General features: G+C 40.2%; 2 protein-coding genes across 2 annotated transcripts in view; one reads left to right on the top strand and one right to left on the bottom strand.

Moving 5' to 3' along the window:
* Positions 1-1,417: 1,417 nt before the first annotated feature.
* On the bottom strand, positions 1,418-12,840 carry LOC117447634 (uncharacterized). Its single transcript, XM_034084419.2, has 11 exons — positions 12,434-12,840; positions 11,426-11,788; positions 9,131-11,068; positions 8,449-8,537; positions 8,275-8,333; positions 7,630-7,793; positions 6,415-6,580; positions 6,130-6,321; positions 3,086-3,307; positions 1,911-2,070; positions 1,418-1,829 (listed from the first exon to the last, which is right to left on the bottom strand). Exons 1-11 carry the CDS (start codon positions 12,474-12,476, stop codon positions 1,755-1,757), a joined length of 3,471 nt encoding a protein of 1,156 aa, XP_033940310.1. The 5' UTR covers positions 12,477-12,840; the 3' UTR covers positions 1,418-1,754.
* Positions 12,841-14,923: 2,083 nt separating this feature from the next.
* prelid1b (PRELI domain containing 1b) overlaps positions 14,924-17,967 on the top strand; it is a 56,523-nt gene continuing 53,479 nt past the window's right edge. The window contains exons 1-3 of the mRNA XM_034084402.2: positions 14,924-15,092; positions 16,349-16,546; positions 17,339-17,564. Of these exons, the coding sequence (XP_033940293.1) occupies positions 16,455-16,546; positions 17,339-17,564 (318 nt within the window). The 5' untranslated portion in view covers positions 14,924-15,092; positions 16,349-16,454. The remainder of the gene's footprint in view (positions 15,093-16,348; positions 16,547-17,338; positions 17,565-17,967) is intronic.

Below are 17,967 nucleotides of genomic sequence, written 5' to 3'. Positions count from 1 at the left end.
GTCCTCAAGCAATTTCATTATGATGTGGCGTGCGTGAATCATGTATGCATTACAACACACAAACACGCACATGCACACACTTATGAACACACTTCCTGCATTGCTCACTCACACAGTCAGGGAAATTCACAGGCCTGGCTCTTGGCTCTGACTAAGACCGTATATGGAAGAAGCTAGCAGGTAGCTTCTGTCCACTTCTCACTCATCCCTATCTCTGGCGCCCTCTCTCCCTTTAACAAACGTTCACTTTCTTCCTTCATTCACCACATTTCCCCTCTACCCGTTTCATTCACTTCCTTATTTATTTCCGAGGACAATGCCAATTACAGGAGTGCAATGCAGTATTTGCCTGTTTCACTCTCTACCAGTTTGTCCCGGTCATTTATGGCATCACATTCCAGCAGAGGTTCACACACAGCATCAAGAGGTGTGGCTTGTGTGAGTAAGTGTGTGTGTGTGTGTGTGTGTGTGTGTGTGTGTGTGTGTGTGTGTGTGTGTGTGTGTGAGAGAGTCAGAGAGAGGAACAAAGGTATGTGTAATACTTTGTCAAGTCATGTTAGAAGATGCAAGTTACAGACTGACTCATAAGTTAACACATCACACTAATTCCCCGGCCTCTGATTAAGCAGTGTGTCATTTAATTCAGTTGAATTTACAAAGACTTTACAGTGGTTTAGGCCCACATAGACCCCTTCATGTCTTTAAACATATAAGCCCTCTCGTTTGATTTGATATTCTGTTCACCCATTACCAGAGTTCAAACTAATCACGGAGTATCATCATTTATTTATTATGTACAACATGGAGGTTGAACCATGGCCAGCTTGGGAGCCAGAGGAAAAACATTGGCCATTATAGGCAAAATATTCTTTCCCATAGGTCATTTATACCAATAGAGTATATAAGATCAAATCATTTTCCCATACCCCTTTTAAAAATAGATTTATTTCAACTAGTGTAATTTGTTTATTTTTTATTTGCTTTATCAGAATATGATTAAATTAGCATGATCAATTATCAGACAGGGCACCATGATTAGGTTCAGTAATAATGTGGGCCACCCGGCAGTGTACTTTAAAACTGAATTATTAAACGATGTACAAAGAACAACCTGGGTTAGTAGTACACTTAATCAATGTCCGCCGAGAACAAACTTGTATATATTTTGAGTACAAATATTTAATTTAAATATTTTGTATTCTTTATTTGCGTTCGAATGGTTTATACTTTACTATCTGTTAAATGTTTTTAATGCATTGTATAGAGCACTTCCACTGCCCTTGTGCTTGAAAAATGTGTACATGTTTGTACTTCACGAATACAAATCTTTGTCATGCAATGACCTCAGAGAAGAAAGCACAGTATGTTTAAATGCAAAAGAACGGACATTTTAACTGCCAAAAAAACAAATAACACATTTATTGTTGCCCTGAGTAAGATTTGTGTTTATTAAAGCATTGTATAAGACTCTGCACCATAGACAATTAGACAGCATCTTTGTTTTTCTATCTTTTCAGGATATTCTACATCTTATCAGAGTTTGCATATAGGAAACAGCTTGCAGCTTCAAACTGGTAGTAAACATTTAGCAGGTAACAATCTGACGAAATATACACTTATATACACATATACACTTATTCTTTTGAATGTTTTTCTCAACACAACAAGAACCTTTACAACATTTAAGACCCAATATGCAAGAATGAGCTGCAAAATACCAGTGTCAACATTTGAGTTGTTTCTTCTTTATGCTGTCAAGCAGTCCAGCTCTTCCCCAGGTCCACCAGCTCCATGCCCTCACAGTAGGACCGCGGCCTCGACACTCTCACCTGGTGAAAACAACACATCATTAAATATATTGAATTACACATCTCTATCTCTATGTCTCACAAACAAAGTGAAACACTCACTGCGGGCGTCCTGTGGGAGGCCAGCTGCTGCAGAAGTGGGAATGGAGTCCACTGGATGGGCTCCACAGGCCAGCTACACACAGAGAGGTCACTGGCCTTACCCGAGTCCAACACCCCATCCCCCATGCTCATCTCACTTCCTCTCCAACCATACTGAGAGCTACAGGGAATACAAAACATAATTTCTATGCTTTGTGTGTCAATATTTCCATCTTTATATTTCATTTTAAAATCAGATTTCTATACATCCTAGAACATTGTTAACTATAGATAATCGTTGTATATTATACCCGTGTCCTGGTGCCAGATGCTGAACCCCAAATTGTCTCGAAAGGTGTGTGAGTGTGTCCATGAGCATTAGATCAGTTTGGTCCTGTGGCAGCCCTGCCATCAGTGTATGAGTGGGTTAATGTTGGCGTGTAGTGTAAAAGCGCTTTGAGAGGACTAGAAAGGTGCTCTATGAATGATTCCATATTCAAATGGTGTCAATGCTAAATTAATTACTTGTGAATGCAAATTTAAGTTGTCTGGACTCGGTTGAAGGGGTGAAATGTTGCCCTCTATTTATTTTAAGCAATTGACCTGGCATTACACATATTACTTTAAAAGTGCTTAAGTTTACAAATGCTATTTTACATCCTGATCAGTTTTTCTTTATGTCTAATTTGGGTTTTCTAGAAATATCTTCGGCATGGTTTCACTAAAGACAACAAACCTAACAGACAGATAGGTAGAAGCAATCAAGATCTAAAAAGTGTATCGCAGAAATTTGATTTTAAACTGGATAAAAGGCAATTAATGACAGCTCTTGTTGGAGAATCACAATGATTACTAATGCTTAAAAAGGGGCAACATCCCATAACAGGCAATGAAATCTAGCGCACCATTACTTGAACTAAAATAACAGGTTTTTATTGCAAGAACCCAACTTGAGGTACAGCATATCCTTTAGATCAGTTTGAGGAGGACAGACAGACCTTTTATTCCAGCATAATCCATAACTTTGTGATACTGTTAAGGTATATGGACCATTCAAGTGTGATATTTGACTTTGAGTGTGTGTGTGTGTGTGTGTGTGTGTGTGTGTGTGTGTGTGTGTGTGTGTGTGTGTGTGTGTGTGTGTGTGTGTGTGTGTGTGTGTGTGTGTGTGTGTGTGTGTGTGTGTGTGTGTGTACCTGTGTGGGTAGATTGTATTGATGCGTGTCCCATGGCTGGCAGAGGTGGAGGCCAGGGACAGCGTGTCGTCGTGGTAACAGCAGGGGCGGTCGAGCGCCCGCAGGTGCAGCAGCTCATTGGAACGTGTGAAAGCGGGATTATCCAGTGAGTCAGCTGATCCGGCCCATGAGCGCAACCAGAACCGTCCTGACAGCTCGTCAAAATGGTTGAACCTGCGATAGCTGCATACAAAAATAATAAGATTAATATTATAGGGTACACTTATATATTGTATTCATTTATTGTTTCTGCTTCAATTTGATCTGGGTTTAAGTAAGACAAACATGTGTCATACTTATACAGTGTTGGACAGCAACTAAGTACATTTACTCAGTACTGTAGTCATTTTTGGGAACTTTTTGCTTTAGTATTTCCATTTTCTTGCTTCTTTATACAGCTACTCCTTCTGAGGGAACTACCATTACATTTACTTGATAACTTTAGTTACATTGAAAAGATGATTGACAATACAAGATATAATTTAAAAAGATTAAAATACACTTTATTGACCACTTGTTAGAATTAAAAAAATACCTGTCAGTATGTTAAAAAACAACTATAACATTAAAATGATGAACACATCAATCATACTCCAATATCATATATTACTATAAAACAGGTTGTTGTGCAGAAAAATTACTTTGACTACTTTAAGTATATTTTAATGCTAATACTTTCATACTTTTAATTATATATATTATATAATATACTTGAGATATTTTGAATGCAGGTCCTTTACTTGCAACAGAGTATTTCTGAACTGGTATTACTACTTTAAAATTTCTGAGTACCATGTAATGCTACTGTGTCCACCATGACAACATCTACAAAACATCATGCCCATTACAACGTGATTATAACACCAGGACTCGTGGACACTGCCTCAAGTTGAAGAAACAACTCAAGACTGGCTATCCGCTGCAACTTTTTCAACCTGCGTGTGGTTGACTTGTGGAATGATCTGCCAGAAAGCGTTGTCACATCCAAGACGATTAACTGTCTCAAGTCCCGCCTCGACCATTACATGGTCAAACATCACCTTCACTTTGGACTATGTGACTGTTACCAGCATCCATAGTAAATAAAGAATCAGTGATCTACTTGTTTATTTATGAGCGACTAAAAGGCCTTAGGCCTATTACAGCCGTATCCTATTGATTGATATTGATTGATTGATGATGATTACTTTCCTATTGCTTTGGTCAGAAGAAAAATACTTTTATTGCTAAAAACCATCCAATACGTCTCTACCATAGACTGTCTACGCGCAGCCCAGTGACACATGTTCATCTAGTGAGAGACAATTTAGGGTCAACAGTCTAATTGGTTGGGGAATCAATGTTGGGGAGATGTTCAAACGACAGTCAGCTGAATGTGCTCTCCGACTGGAGCTGCTGGAGGAAGTAAAGCTCAGATCGAAGGGTCAAACTTTCTCTGGACAGGAAGCTCTCCCCACTGTTAATGAGATACTGTTGATTTAAGGCTTAACCTCACATAGTCTGAACTCTCTCCGCCTAAATCTGTACCCACTATTAGACGTTAATCTCAGTAATAGGACGTAGTAAAGTATCTCAGTTCAGGTAAACAAAACGCCCATGCAGCCCCACTCAGATGGCAACATAAGTGTCTTTACACAACACAAGGCTGAAACCCGAAGTCAACTCTTCAAAACACTTTTATAGCTCCAATTTATCAAGTCCACACAGGGCTATCAAGGGACACAAAAATGTCCAATCCAGTCAACTATGTACATTTCATAGGCCAACATTTTTACATTTGATTTAAATGTATTTGATGTAGGCCTTAACAGTTTGAAAAAAAGGTCTAACTGCAATTGTATTATTTGCAATATAATTTTGCATTAATTCACATTTATTTGCGACAAGGATCTGAACATAACAAAGACGATGTCGGTATCTCTGCAGCCCAACAGTAGTAAACTCAGAATTGTATTTCAATGTTGACATACATCTACCTGATTTGGACACTGCACCAATGTTGAATGTTCTGCCCTAATTTAATGCGATAAATTAACTTAAACTGCAAATTTCAGGCAGCACAAAAAAAATGGTTTAGAAGAATAGTTTTCCAGGTCTGGTGTTCAAAATCACACGTATCCCTTCCTGGCCCAGCACCCTAACAGACTTGACGTGATGACAGTGAACGCATCATGGTACAAAATGAGGGCTGACAGCAGCATTTGGATTAAGTCTGGAGAGGCTTCTCAATACTCAAATTTCCCCTCCTCGACTCCCCTCCTCGATACTTAGACCCGCCCACAGGAGATGCGAGCGGAGGACCGAGGAGTCGAGGAGTTGAGGAGGGGAAATTTGAGTATTGAGAAGCCTCTTGGATGTCTCAACATTTTCCAAAGTCTTCAGCAAAACGTTCATCACAGTCTGTGGTTCTGCAGCCAGACTATGACACCTAGTGGACACAACTGCAATTACAATTTATGTTTATGCAATTATGGCCATATACTATATATTAAGTGTCACAACACATGATTTCTCTCCAAAGTGTCTATTGTGGTATTGTCGTCTATGTTTAACAAACGTATGTGTGTGTGTGTGTGTGTGTGTGTGTGTGTGTGTGTGTGTGTGTGTGTGTGTGTGTGTGTTATGTTCTTCCCATTTGTATAGCCTTGCTTTTATGTGACGTGGTATTTGTATTGCTTTTATTCTTTGTCTTTTTATAGACTTGTTTTTTTTTTGGATCCGTTTTCTTTAACTACGCCTAATTTTGTCTTGTTTTTGTCTGGCCTTACACTGAAAACACATCAGAGCAGAGGGAGAGTTAGTGCCTGCGGCGTAGCTGCCATGCGATGTCGATGGAAACCGGCAACAGCTGTCACAGCGCTTTCCAAACTGCTTTTTTAAAGTAAATATAATTGTTATTGTTAATAATATTATCCTTAGAATATATTTATTGATTATTTCCTTTGGTAATTTAGGGACTGTTCACCACACACTAACACAAACAGAGTAATTATATGTGGGCATACCTGCTCCGAGTCTGATCCACTTTGGCCTGGATCAGAATGGCTCTGTAGCGCCGCACTGCAACGAGAGCCAGAATACCAATCATCGTCACCATGACGAATAAGATGGCAAGACATGCGCCCACGAGACGCGCTCGAGTCATCCTCAGATCACACCTCTGACCCATGTACCAGAAGTCCACTCCTACGAGGCAGCTGACACACAAGGAAAAGGATAATTACATGCACAAAACATTATTGGATAGACGGAAAGCTACAACATGATTGAGTGTCTCTGTGTGCTCCTACCGGCAAACTGGAAGTTGTCCCGGGTGGTGAGTACAGATTCCGTGGTGGTGGCAGTAGTCGAAGTGGCAGACTGAAGAACAGCTATAGTTTGAGGTGCCAGGCTGAATCACACACTTGTAGCCTGCTGGACATTGTAGTAACCAGTCACACACATCACCCTGCAGACCTGTGTTAAAGAGTGAGGCGGATGTTTACCACATTTTCATTATATCTATATAAAAACAACATTGTGTTAGTCAGTCTCAGTGCTTCCCTCCCCTTTATGTGGCAGTGTTGGATTCATTAACGAAGACTATAATGACTTCTAGTTTTCCCACATTAGTTTTGGGGGATTTCACCTATGCAATGCAACTGTCTAAGGACAGAGGTAATCGTGTCCTGAACAGTCTGAAAAGGGAGCAAGAGTAAGCCAATTTCAATACATAAGCTACTAAGGAGGTAAATCTAAAAAAAAAAAAGACTCGGAACAGTTTTGCAAACATATAAATACATGTAAAATGAGTACAGTAAGATGATAACATGCCAAAATAACAAGTTACATAGTAATACCAATGAGCCAGACATGTTAATCAGATTTCTCAGAACTGGACTGCGAGCCTAACCGAGTTACGATGTTTACATGAGTCCATCTGTAACTGGGGTAGTTAAGTAAGCATGTTAAGGGTGGAATTTCTTCTCAGATAAATGAAGATACTGTGACCGACTGCTAACCTGGACTTTTAACCTTCAGAGCAACATTATCAAATGTTTTCAAATTAAAAGAGTCAAAGTAAAAAAATAAAAGGAAAGCCAAGGAAGAAAGGTGAACAACATGCACAGGGCGGCCTAAGGGTTAGCCATCTTTGTTAAAAGGGACCCTACTATGCTCATTTTCAGGTTCATATTTGTATTTTGTGCCTCTACTGTGACATGAGTATACATGCTCTATTGTTCAAAAAGGTCTTTATTCTACTCATAATGCCTGTGCTGCAGCCCCTCTTTTCACCCTATGTCTGAAAACAGAGCCCAGTCTGCTCTGATTGGATAGCCAGCCGGCTCTGTTGTGATTGGTCAACCGCTTAGAGAGACAGGAACTTCCTCAAGAGGGAACTTTGGGGCTTTATCCTTTGCAGACCATTTGCATGCACAAAAACCTATATAACACTCGACAAGAAAGGGAAAACCCCCAAAACATGCCTCTTTAACGTGTATGTGGGCATCTCCACCCAGGCTTACCTCCCAGTGTGATGTTGGTAATCTTGGATGATCTGAAGCTCCTCCCCTCGCTGAGAGCTTCAGATAGTCCTGTTCGTTCCAACAGTGATGAGGGTCCTGTCATGCCGAGCCACTGCAGAGCTCCGCTGGTTTCAAACTCCACCACACTCTGCACTGCATGGCCACTAAAACAGCAACACATTCACCTTCAGCACCTCTATTTACACAACCTCACCACAGTGTGTGCCTCTCGTGGGTTTCCACTGTATTGGAGTCATCCAATTTTCAGAAAATGTAAAAACTTTCCATCTCTGAGAAACACTGAAGGTTGTTTTACGACACGAATTGCTGTTCTGGATGTACAGTATGTCTGAACGGCAGATAGCTGCCAACTGGCCAATGGACATAGTGACACATTCAGCAACTAAATATTTCCCTCCTTAGGAATTAGGAGCTAAAAGAGGAATTAATTTGATTTACAGGAACAAGACATTAAATTAAGGAAGTTACACATATTTTGGATGTGTAAATAAGCAACTGATTTATAGGGTGTTAAAATGTCAATGTGGTTAAAACTTGTGACTTGAATTCAATGCTTATACATAGCCACACACTAGGACTAAATGCAGTTTAGTTTAAGTACATGTGCCCTCTTAAACACCTCACCTACTCCAGACTCCCAGCAGCCTGCTGAACCCCGGGACTTTCCGTAGGTATGGATCCACCTGGACAAAACAGGGAGGGATAACCTTGTAGCAGCTACTAAAGACGACTCTAAAGCTGTCTTATGGATTTATTTGTGCTTTTATGCCTGCTGGTGTGTGTGTGAATAAGTCTCACCCAGGCAGCGGTGTCTTCCTCCAAACCAGAAGTAAAAGCCGATCTGGAATCTTCTACAAGGATCTGAAGCAGCAGCTCAATCGACTCGACTGGACATAACAAGCAACAAACAAAATGACAACAAATGTAGACATCAAAACATATTATATAGATAGTTTGGATGTTTTGAAGTGGGATTGTATTTGGTACTAACTGATGGTCATTATGTACAGATGATGTGACTTTTGTCAATCTGAACTTGAACCCTGAAGGTTTTTAAAATATATATATGTTATATACTTTTGGGGGGATTTTTTTGCCTTCAATGATAAAACCGACAGGAAAGGGCGAGAGAGAGGATCACATGCAGCTAAAGGGGTTTCAAACAAGAGATACAGTGATACATTCCCACTCTACCAGGTAAGCTAGCACAGTGCATCACTGCCGTATTTTCAATATGAAAAGTGACATTGCATACTTTGCTTTTGCAGCACAAGAGAATAATGTTGCTATAGTTTCAAGACATAATCAAACTCTCTTCAAGAAATCAAAATCAGATCTTGTCAAATGCAATCTTGGCTGATAATAGTTACTTTTTTGTAATCCGTTACTAGCCAACATTGACCATGAATAAGTAACTCATAAATCCCCGCTTCAAAACATCCTAACTAGTCTATAAATCCCACACCAATCTTTATCATACCTTTGATGGCTGCTGGTTGGTCCGGCACAATGTAGAACTTGGGTGTCCGACTGGTTGTGGAGCTTAAATTGGGCACGGAGGTTAAAACAGAAGGTGTGAATACCACATGGTTTTCCTTGCTGTCATATGGTGCTGTCCAGGATGGAGCTTGAGTCGTGGGAGTTTGTGTAGTTGTGCTGCTGTGAACCCACTGCCAAGACACATTCTGTACTTCTACCTCTCTTTTTCCATCATCTGCTTTTACAGTTGTGAGTGAGACCAGAGAAGTTTGGGTAGTAGTAAGGTAGTTGTTAAGCTGTTTATGTGTGACTGGGACATCGGTGGAAGACGGTAAAGGCAGGTGGTTCTGTGCATGAGTTGTGTGTGAAGATGTTTGTGAGGGTATAGGCGTGGTTTTGTGGTTGATGAGGAGTGTGTGTGCAGCGGAGTCAGTGGTAATGGATGGCAAAGACAGGGGTGTGTGTGTTGAATGTGAACTAACAGGAAATGTAGTGTGTGTTTGGAGGGTGTTTGAAGGTGTTGATGAGTGTATGGATGTACTGGAGGACAAAACAGGGACGGGAGTCTGTGAATTTGTGGGCGAGTCGTCATGTAGGAGTGTATTAGTGGAAGGCAGGGTGTACGTTTCCGTGTCAGTAACTACATCTCTCAACGTCAGATCTTCTCTGGGTGAAGAAGAAAAATCTGTGAAACCCAAAGTCCCATCATGGACTTTGGTAAAGTCAGGCGATGAGGAGAGAGAGTTAGTAGCCATTTCTGTATTTACTTCATTTCTTTGTGTCGCCGTTTGTTCTTCTTTGTTTGTCCAGGTAAATGGGGAGGATGTATCAGGAGATGGCGAGTGTGTGAAGCTCTCTGTGCGTTGTGGAGAGTTGGTTTTACTCTCTGTGGAAGAAGTAAGATTGTCAAGCATCTCTGTGTTTTCAAATGTATCAGAGGCCTCGAACGCAACCGTTTGACTTGTAACATATGACGCAGCTGATGTCGATGAGTCAGTACTGTTTAGATGAAATGAAGCAGCCTCCACAGCACCAGCAGAGCTGTCGGGCTCAGTTGTGTGGGTGGTGGATGAATGAGTTCTGCTTGGTTCCTGTAAGGATGATAATGACGCAGTGGGGTCAGTGTGAGTGTGTGTGCTGCTTGAGTCATCCTGCTGAAGGTCGGTGGAAGATGTTAGAGGATCAGAGGTGACAGTGGAGGTCAAATCAGAGTGAAGTCTGTCTGTGCTTCGCTGGCTCCTCCAGGAATGCGGTAGTTTCTCTACAGATGCCCCACTTACAGCTCCACCACGTGGGATTGGGATGGTGCTAATCTCCCAAGTTGTTCGTGAATGTTGCTCAGGGGGGGAGGAGGTGAAAGATGGGACCCTGGAGCGTAGATGATCTTGTGTGGGTGTAGATAGTTTAGATGTGGCTGTATATTTGTGTTTATCAGTGCCATGCAAAGTGTCAGAGCTACGTGGCAGTGCCATCTGTGTACGAGGGAGCTCGTAATGTAATTTTCTTTCTGGTGTGTGTGATGTGTGAAACAGTGTATCTGTGCTTAGAGCTTGCTCAACATAGGGGTGTGTCCGCTCTCTGGCAGACATTTTGCCATCAGCGAGGTGAGCGGCTCCAGATGTATCCGCTCCATTGTTCGGTTCTTCCTCAGGAAGAGGGAGCGTTTCCCTATCGCCTCTCCCAGCCACAGTGAGTCCCTGCAGGGGTGAGGTGGGGCGCAGCAGCCCCTGGTCCTGAGAGGAGGGACTAGACGCAGACTGAGGCCCATAACTCTGCTCCAGACCTTCGTAGAGACGACCTCTGCCCCCTTCTGTTCCGCTCACCACATCTTGACCAATCGGAGCTGTGCTTGTGAAGCTGGTTCCTGACTCAGACCAACTCAAAAGGTCTGAATGTGGGCTGGTGTTGTCCTCCGAGGAATTCCTCCCATTTTCCTGGACTGAATGACCAGGAACAAACACAAAACAGAGAGGGACAGGGTGAGGAGAGACAGAGTGGAAATCACAACACAACATATCTCTCTCTCTCCCACACCACAGCGAGCGTGATAAGAACTTTCCATAGATTTACAGATAAAAGCACAATGGGTTTCCATCATTTAACATTATACAATCAAAGCATCAAGATAGTGTTCTTCTGTAACAGATATGTTTCCTTTACTTTAATAAAATTACCCTCTAAAGTCTGACCCAAATGTTATTACAACAATTAGACCAAATTCTCGTGATGCGGGTGCAGGAAAGGGGCCTTTCTGACCCAATAATTCAAACTAGATAATTGAGTAATGGTTTCTCACCATGATAGAAGAGCTGAAATGCATTTGAAGAGTGTCCTGCTCCTGTCCAAGTGAAGCTGGCTTTGTTTCCGTCACATAGAGAGAGCAGAGCTGTCTCCCCGCTCTTGAGGACTTTGTCTTCTTCGTTCAAAACACATTGCACTGATATGCTCGAACCACTCTCCAACCATACTAACTTTAATAGTACCGTCACACCCAGAGGAACATCTATCGTCCAAGTGCAGTTTGAAGGTGGTAGGGTTTTTTCAGACTGGTTGGTGTCAGTAATAAGTCCAGGTAATGTGAGGTTGATGTGACCAGCAGGCTCTTTGTCCACGCGGACATTTCCCCCACAGTGTGGGTGCAACGAGGCCAATGTTTTATCTGGGGAAAGATAAAAAAACAAGGTGATGGTAAGAGAGGGTATCACTTTGGCATACAAATTCAAGTTTTAAAAGACATGCATGGACGTGAGGCTGTCAAAAGCTAGAAAAAAAGTCAATAGACAGAAAAATAATTGCTAATATTTTTGATAGTATTCTAAAAGTATTTTTTATCTCAAATATTTACCGTAGGTTTCGTGTTTTTCTCTGTATCAATATATGAAATGTTATATATCAAACGATTAATTGAGACAAGAATCAGCAGAATATTTAGTATAGAAAATAGTAGTTGTTAGTTAGTTGAAGACTTTTAAAATACAAATAATACAAATAATTTGGGGGATTCAAAAAGGTAAAAGCAAAAATAAGAGAGATTTGAGAAAATTAGTGAAAACAATTAAATGTTGACAACATATCAAAGAAATTCCCCCTTGTTTGTTAACCGTTTCAACATTTTTATGAAACCTACGAGTCTGAGTTTGAAACAAACACCAACAACAAACCTTTTTCTGTCAATACAGCAGCACTATTGCAAAAGTCACAGAAAAGAAACAGCAGTTTTATCTTAAAAGTGTGTCCAATACAAAGTCCAGTGATAAAAAAAAGAGTTGCCTACATACTAAACTCGTCTGGCAGATTTGCTTACCTGTTGTGATAATAAAAAGCAACAGACATGCGTGGAGCTGCATTTCCAATCCTGAGACATTTCAGTGTCGCAGACCTGATAAATCCCAAATCCATGTACAGATTATTCAGATTTACAGTCTGTGTGCGTTATGATGAGGACGAGCAGACGCCGAAAAGCGAAAAATGATCCCCTGTTTTCCTGGGGATAGTCCCAACAAAACGGAGAGCGTCAGAAACTTTCCTTCTCCATAATTTCCTCCGAAAGGAAACCACTTTTCTGTCAATGACCAAGCGACGCACAGTCCCCTAAATTAGAGACACGTGTGTCAGACGTGTGTGTGCGTGTGTGTCCGGTACTGACAGAGAGGTTTTATTTGCGCCCCCAGGCTGTTCGTGCAGTCTTTGAATCAATCAGCATTTCCAGAGATGAGAAGGAGGAATCTAGTGGTCGCGGCAGGAGCTGGTTTTTACACACATTCTTAAACGCAACACAGGAAACCTTTACCACAGGAGGCATGAAGACATGACAGGGCGGGTTCATTAGCGCCTCACATGCACCCCTCTGCGGGTCAGACAGGAGGTTTGTGGGCATTAGGCTTCTTTGAAGAGACCCGGATCTTATGGCTCCTTTCATTTCCGAGGCTTATCGTTCTTTCTCTTTTTAAAGGTCACCTATTATGCAAAATCCACTTTTTCATGTATTTTATACATAAACATGTGTCCCCTCTGTGTAAAGAGATTCTGAAAGTTTCAGGAAAAAATATTTGCTCACTCTTTGTCCTGATCCATTTATATAAACCTGTCTGAAAATGAGATGATCAGATTTTGGCCACTTTATGATGTCATAACGATTTTAACGGGCGTGAATTGCGAGCGCCGGAGTCTCGCAGCGGCGAAACTGTGGCGCGCTAAATTGCACCGCATTTGCGCATAAAAGTTCTTGAAATAAATAATAGTCATTGTTCATTACAGTTTCTGAATATTTGTGAATATTTCTGGCGGCGCTGCATTCTTTACGCTACTTACTTATGGTTACGGCACAAAACAAATGTGGATGTGAGATTTGCAAAGAGACGAAAAGTATATTGATCTCCCTGCCGCTGGCAGAAAAATCCACCGGAGTGCACCTTTCACAAGAATGGATTCAGGGAAAAGTCAGCAGCGATCAACAGAATAACCTGCGGAAAAAGATTTATAAACTCCATAAGAGCCAGGCACACGAAAAGGCAATCGAGATCTCGGAGATGAGAAAAAAAGATGTCATACCAAACAAGGTATTGACAATCAATGTTGATCTAATGCAGGAAACATACATATTTCAGGTCTGCCTATATGATTGCCAAAAAATATATATATATGGCTCTCCCGAAAGCAAATGGGTAATTCCAACACTGCTGAGAACTATATTGATTAAAAAGAGTATAATAGGATAACTTTAATGCTAACTGGGTTTGTCAGTGAAATAATTACTGGGATAGTGTAAGATTTACATGGGCCTCACTTTGTCGAAAAAGTGGTGGGGACCATTTTTCCAGATTTAACATCAGCATAGGAGACAAAATATGTCCCAATGTGAGTGTTGAACCTTGAGCACCTGCATGAAAATCCAATGCATACTGTAGACCTCTGGACCACCAATGTGTTTTTATTTTAATGAACGTATAGGTCTTGCTGTGATGTGATTTTGAGTGAATGTGTACCTTTATCTAACGAGCACACAGTTATGGAGGACAGAACATGACATGAGTCAAAAAATAGACAAATGCATAAATACAGGAATAAAAAATACAAGAATAAATAAATGTGAAAAAAACGAAATTAATAAATGTGGAAATAAATACAGCAATTCATAAAAACAATGGAAATAAATACAGGAATAGGTAAACACAAGAATAAATATATAAATAAATGAATGTATTCACTTCAGAGCCTCCAAGAGCCAGATATAAATGTTTATTATCGTCAAAAATGGTGTTGCTATTAAAGATTTTCTAATACCTACCTAAAACTCATTGATTAAAAAAAACTGAAGTTTGGTAAAGTTGGAAAGATACACAGGCTAAATTCCATTATTTCTAAAGGACATATTAAAGTAACCTGAATCCAGATGCCCTGGTAGCCTTGAATTTTTCTGAACAGATAAACAAAAAAAAATGGACTGTCACTTCTGTGATGAGTTTCAACCATAGGGTTTCAACAAGTGTTTTTACAATATCTTCTTCTTATAACCCTAACCCAGCAGGGGAAGAGTGTACTTTGTAGGGGATACGAAAAACAGTTAAATAGACACATTTTTCTAAAACAAATATCCAGAAATAACAACAGACTAGATCCTGCATTACACACTCCCTTACGGTAGATGGCAAAATACGCTTAAAAGTTGGTTTTGCTGTTCACCATTACACGCAAAAAAGTGATTTCCCCTCCGGTACAGCAGAGGGTGCAATAATCATACTGTGTGCTGCTCGTTTTTACCATAGACTGTATAATATAAAGGGTTTTACACGAAGCAGAAGAAGAACTTTCTACGTAGTTCTTTCACATTAGTCTGATCTGAACTCTCTATGGGATAATGGATCTAATTAACTATCGCTAGTTATTTTAGAAGGCAAAACACTCATGAAGCAGGCACTCTTTGGATATTTATGAGCCTCATATTTCACTAACAGTGATTTCAGGTAAGTCTTCTCTTATCTCCTGACAGCCTGAGAAACTTTAGATCCTACCGGGCTAGCTACACTTAATTAACCTTATACTAAGCTAGCTGTCAAATCCTCAACAAAGTCATGATTGTGTTATTAACTGATATAGCTATAAACTGTCAAATAGTATCAAACCGTAATATGCCAAACTATAGTAATTTAAGTCAGTTTTAAGGAGCTAGCTATCTGTATGATGTCTAAGGAGTTCACATATTGTTAGCTTTAACAGTAGCCACCTAGCTAGGAGCAAGCCCCGGCCAGCGCCATGTAGATATGGCCCCGGCTAACGGTATGGCTCAATGTAAAGCCATAAGTCAAGGTGACGTGTGCAGGTTGCACAATGACACTCAGATACTCAGATGTTTAAGTTATTGTTTAGTAGTTGAAAGATTAACCATTTCGTGAAAGTACTTCACAGGATTTGTAAAGAAATGTAGCAAAGGATGCTCCCACTTTACTGTGATTTGGTGCAAGTTAAAGGATTTTCTTTATCATTATAACCCTTTATTTAAGAAGCTAAAACATTGTGCTGTTGAAGTGAAAATGACAAATCAACATAATCTACTTCATGAAGGTATGCAAATACACGTTTATAGTCAACAATGGACAACAAACACAGCATTTCGTCCCTGTAAGATGTATATACAAATTGGTGATACTGAATATATTTGGTATATAAATGTGCATGGCTGTATTGCTGGAATAATAACTCTATTAGTAATGTAATAACCGAATACATATATAGAGACAGTTTTATACATATATAGGAGAAGAAGATATTAATACAATCCCTATTAACAATATCAATAGTTTTATAACGTAAATAGGGCTGCAATGACATGAAGAAAATATACAGAAAATTGGCGGTCCCAATTAGATATATATAATATAATACATGAAGGTAGATAATCACATTAAATCAAAAACCATAATTATATTCCAACAGTGCTATAAAGCAGGCCTGCTCCTTAATATGCAGCATTGAATTTAGGGGCAACATATACCAACGTATACTGTTAAGATAGCTACTAGAGAGAGATATGGATATTGGACATTTTTATTGTCTATTATAATAATAATATAATATTGCATATCATGACAAGACAATATCCCTTGATTGTGAAACGTGTGTTTTTAACGTGTAAGAAGATACATTATTTTGGTACCTTTGTTTATTTCCGGCTTGCTGGAGGTTTATCATTTGGTAAAGCTGTTTCTGTTCCTCTTTGCAGGACTGTGTCAGGTTTTGGATGGATTCAGCACCCGAGGTATTATTTCCTCGTGTAGTCGCATCCAGGGACCTCAGGGATCTGAATCCTGTAGAGCAGCGGGAAGAAAATGGTCAAGTATTTTTGTAGTAACGCAGACATCAGGAGTACGTGGGACCATGTTGTGGCTGCTTTCTGGCAGAGATACCCTAACCCATTCAGGTACTGTTATATGTTCATGATCAGTTTTAATTAGAAATGACCATTGTAAAGGATTTGATGGGTGTCAAAAAGTCAACACCAATTTTAAGATATTATAGTTTTAGCAGTACAGTGCCTTGAATTAAACCAATTATCTACAACATAATATTTGCTTAATGTTGCCTAGATATGAAAAAAAAGGAAACTGCACAACTTTTGCATGTGAAATTTCACCTGCTAGATTAATTTGCAAGTAACATCATAATACAAATAAAGTTTAGATCAGCCCTCAGTCATGATTCAGATACAGAACTGAGAACACACATCAGAGAAGTAAAGCTAAGTTTCGCGTATTCATAGTTTCATAGTTGTGTGATCATTCTGTTTTACTTTCCTTATGACTTGATCTAACAGTCTTGAAAGATCTTTTCTCTACAATATCCAAACATCGCAGTGACATTTTGGGGAAAAGAAAACTTTACCAGAACAGAAAAAACACACAAATACACTTTTTCTTTTGATTGACAGCTTTGAAAAGTAGAACTCTGTTTTTAAACGGAACTGAAAATCATTTAAAGCAGACATGAAACCTGACAGTTAAAGGTTAGATAGGTTCACATTGTACATTCAAACTGTTTTTGTTTTCTCTGAGCATCCATTATATTCATATTGGCCTTTAAAATATCCCCTTCTTACATACTTGGGCAAGATTGTTGATAAAATCTCTTATTTGTTTCCAGAGCTGTATGTGCACCTGACTATTTTTAAAGACAGACCTAATGACACATGGCTGTGTGTTTTTGTGTCCCTCAGCACCCATGTCCTCACAGAGGACGTTGTGTACCGGGAGGTGACCGCGGACCACCAGCTGCTCTCCAGACGCCTCCTGATGAAGACCAATCGGCTTCCTCGCTGGGCGGAGCGGATCTTCCCCTCCGGCATGTCTCGCTGTGTGTACATCATCGAGGACTCCATCGTGGACCCCGTCAACAGGAAGCTGACCACCTACACCTGGAACCTCAACCATACAACGCTCATGGTGAGGGTCTTGATTCTGTGTTCAGACCATTTCTTTCTTGGAAAAGTTGATCATTGACACTGTTCTCACAGCCTGATCTATGTGCTTCAGCTTTTTACAGCTACAAATCTCTCATAAACCAGCTGCACATGCTCAGCACCAAATGGACACAGCTAGCTACAAGCTGGTGAGCAAAGTGAAGCGTTTAGCAGCTAAAAGGTCTATTATATTTTCCCCTCAGGACATCCTTCATTCCATTACTTCATTTGACCAACGTTAAAAACACAATTTGCCTCATGATATAAGTGTGAGTAAGCTTAAAGAGCCTGTGACAGCATCCCAACAACTGTTGTGCAATGAAATATTGAGCTACTAGTAATCTCGAACCGTCAGTTTAAAAAAGAAAAAGCGATACCGTTCCGTT

This window comes from Pseudochaenichthys georgianus, chromosome 1 (assembly GCF_902827115.2).
Source record: "Pseudochaenichthys georgianus chromosome 1, fPseGeo1.2, whole genome shotgun sequence".
NCBI lineage: Eukaryota > Metazoa > Chordata > Actinopteri > Perciformes > Channichthyidae > Pseudochaenichthys > Pseudochaenichthys georgianus.
The sequence above is the reverse complement of the archived record's forward strand: the minus strand, read 5'-3'. Positions and strand labels throughout refer to the sequence as shown.

Excerpts from the sequence above, each read along its gene's own strand:
- LOC117447634 (XM_034084419.2), bottom strand. The coding sequence starts at position 12,476 with ATGCAGCTCCACGCATGTCTGTTGCTTTTTATTATCACAACAG. Across the intron at positions 11,789-12,433 it reads GCTTTTTATTATCACAACAG|ATAAAACATTGGCCTCGTTG; the intron begins GTAAGCAAATCT and ends ATCTTTCCCCAG. Across the intron at positions 6,322-6,414 it reads GGACAACTTCCAGTTTGCCG|CTGCCTCGTAGGAGTGGACT; the intron begins GTAGGAGCACAC and ends CTTGTGTGTCAG.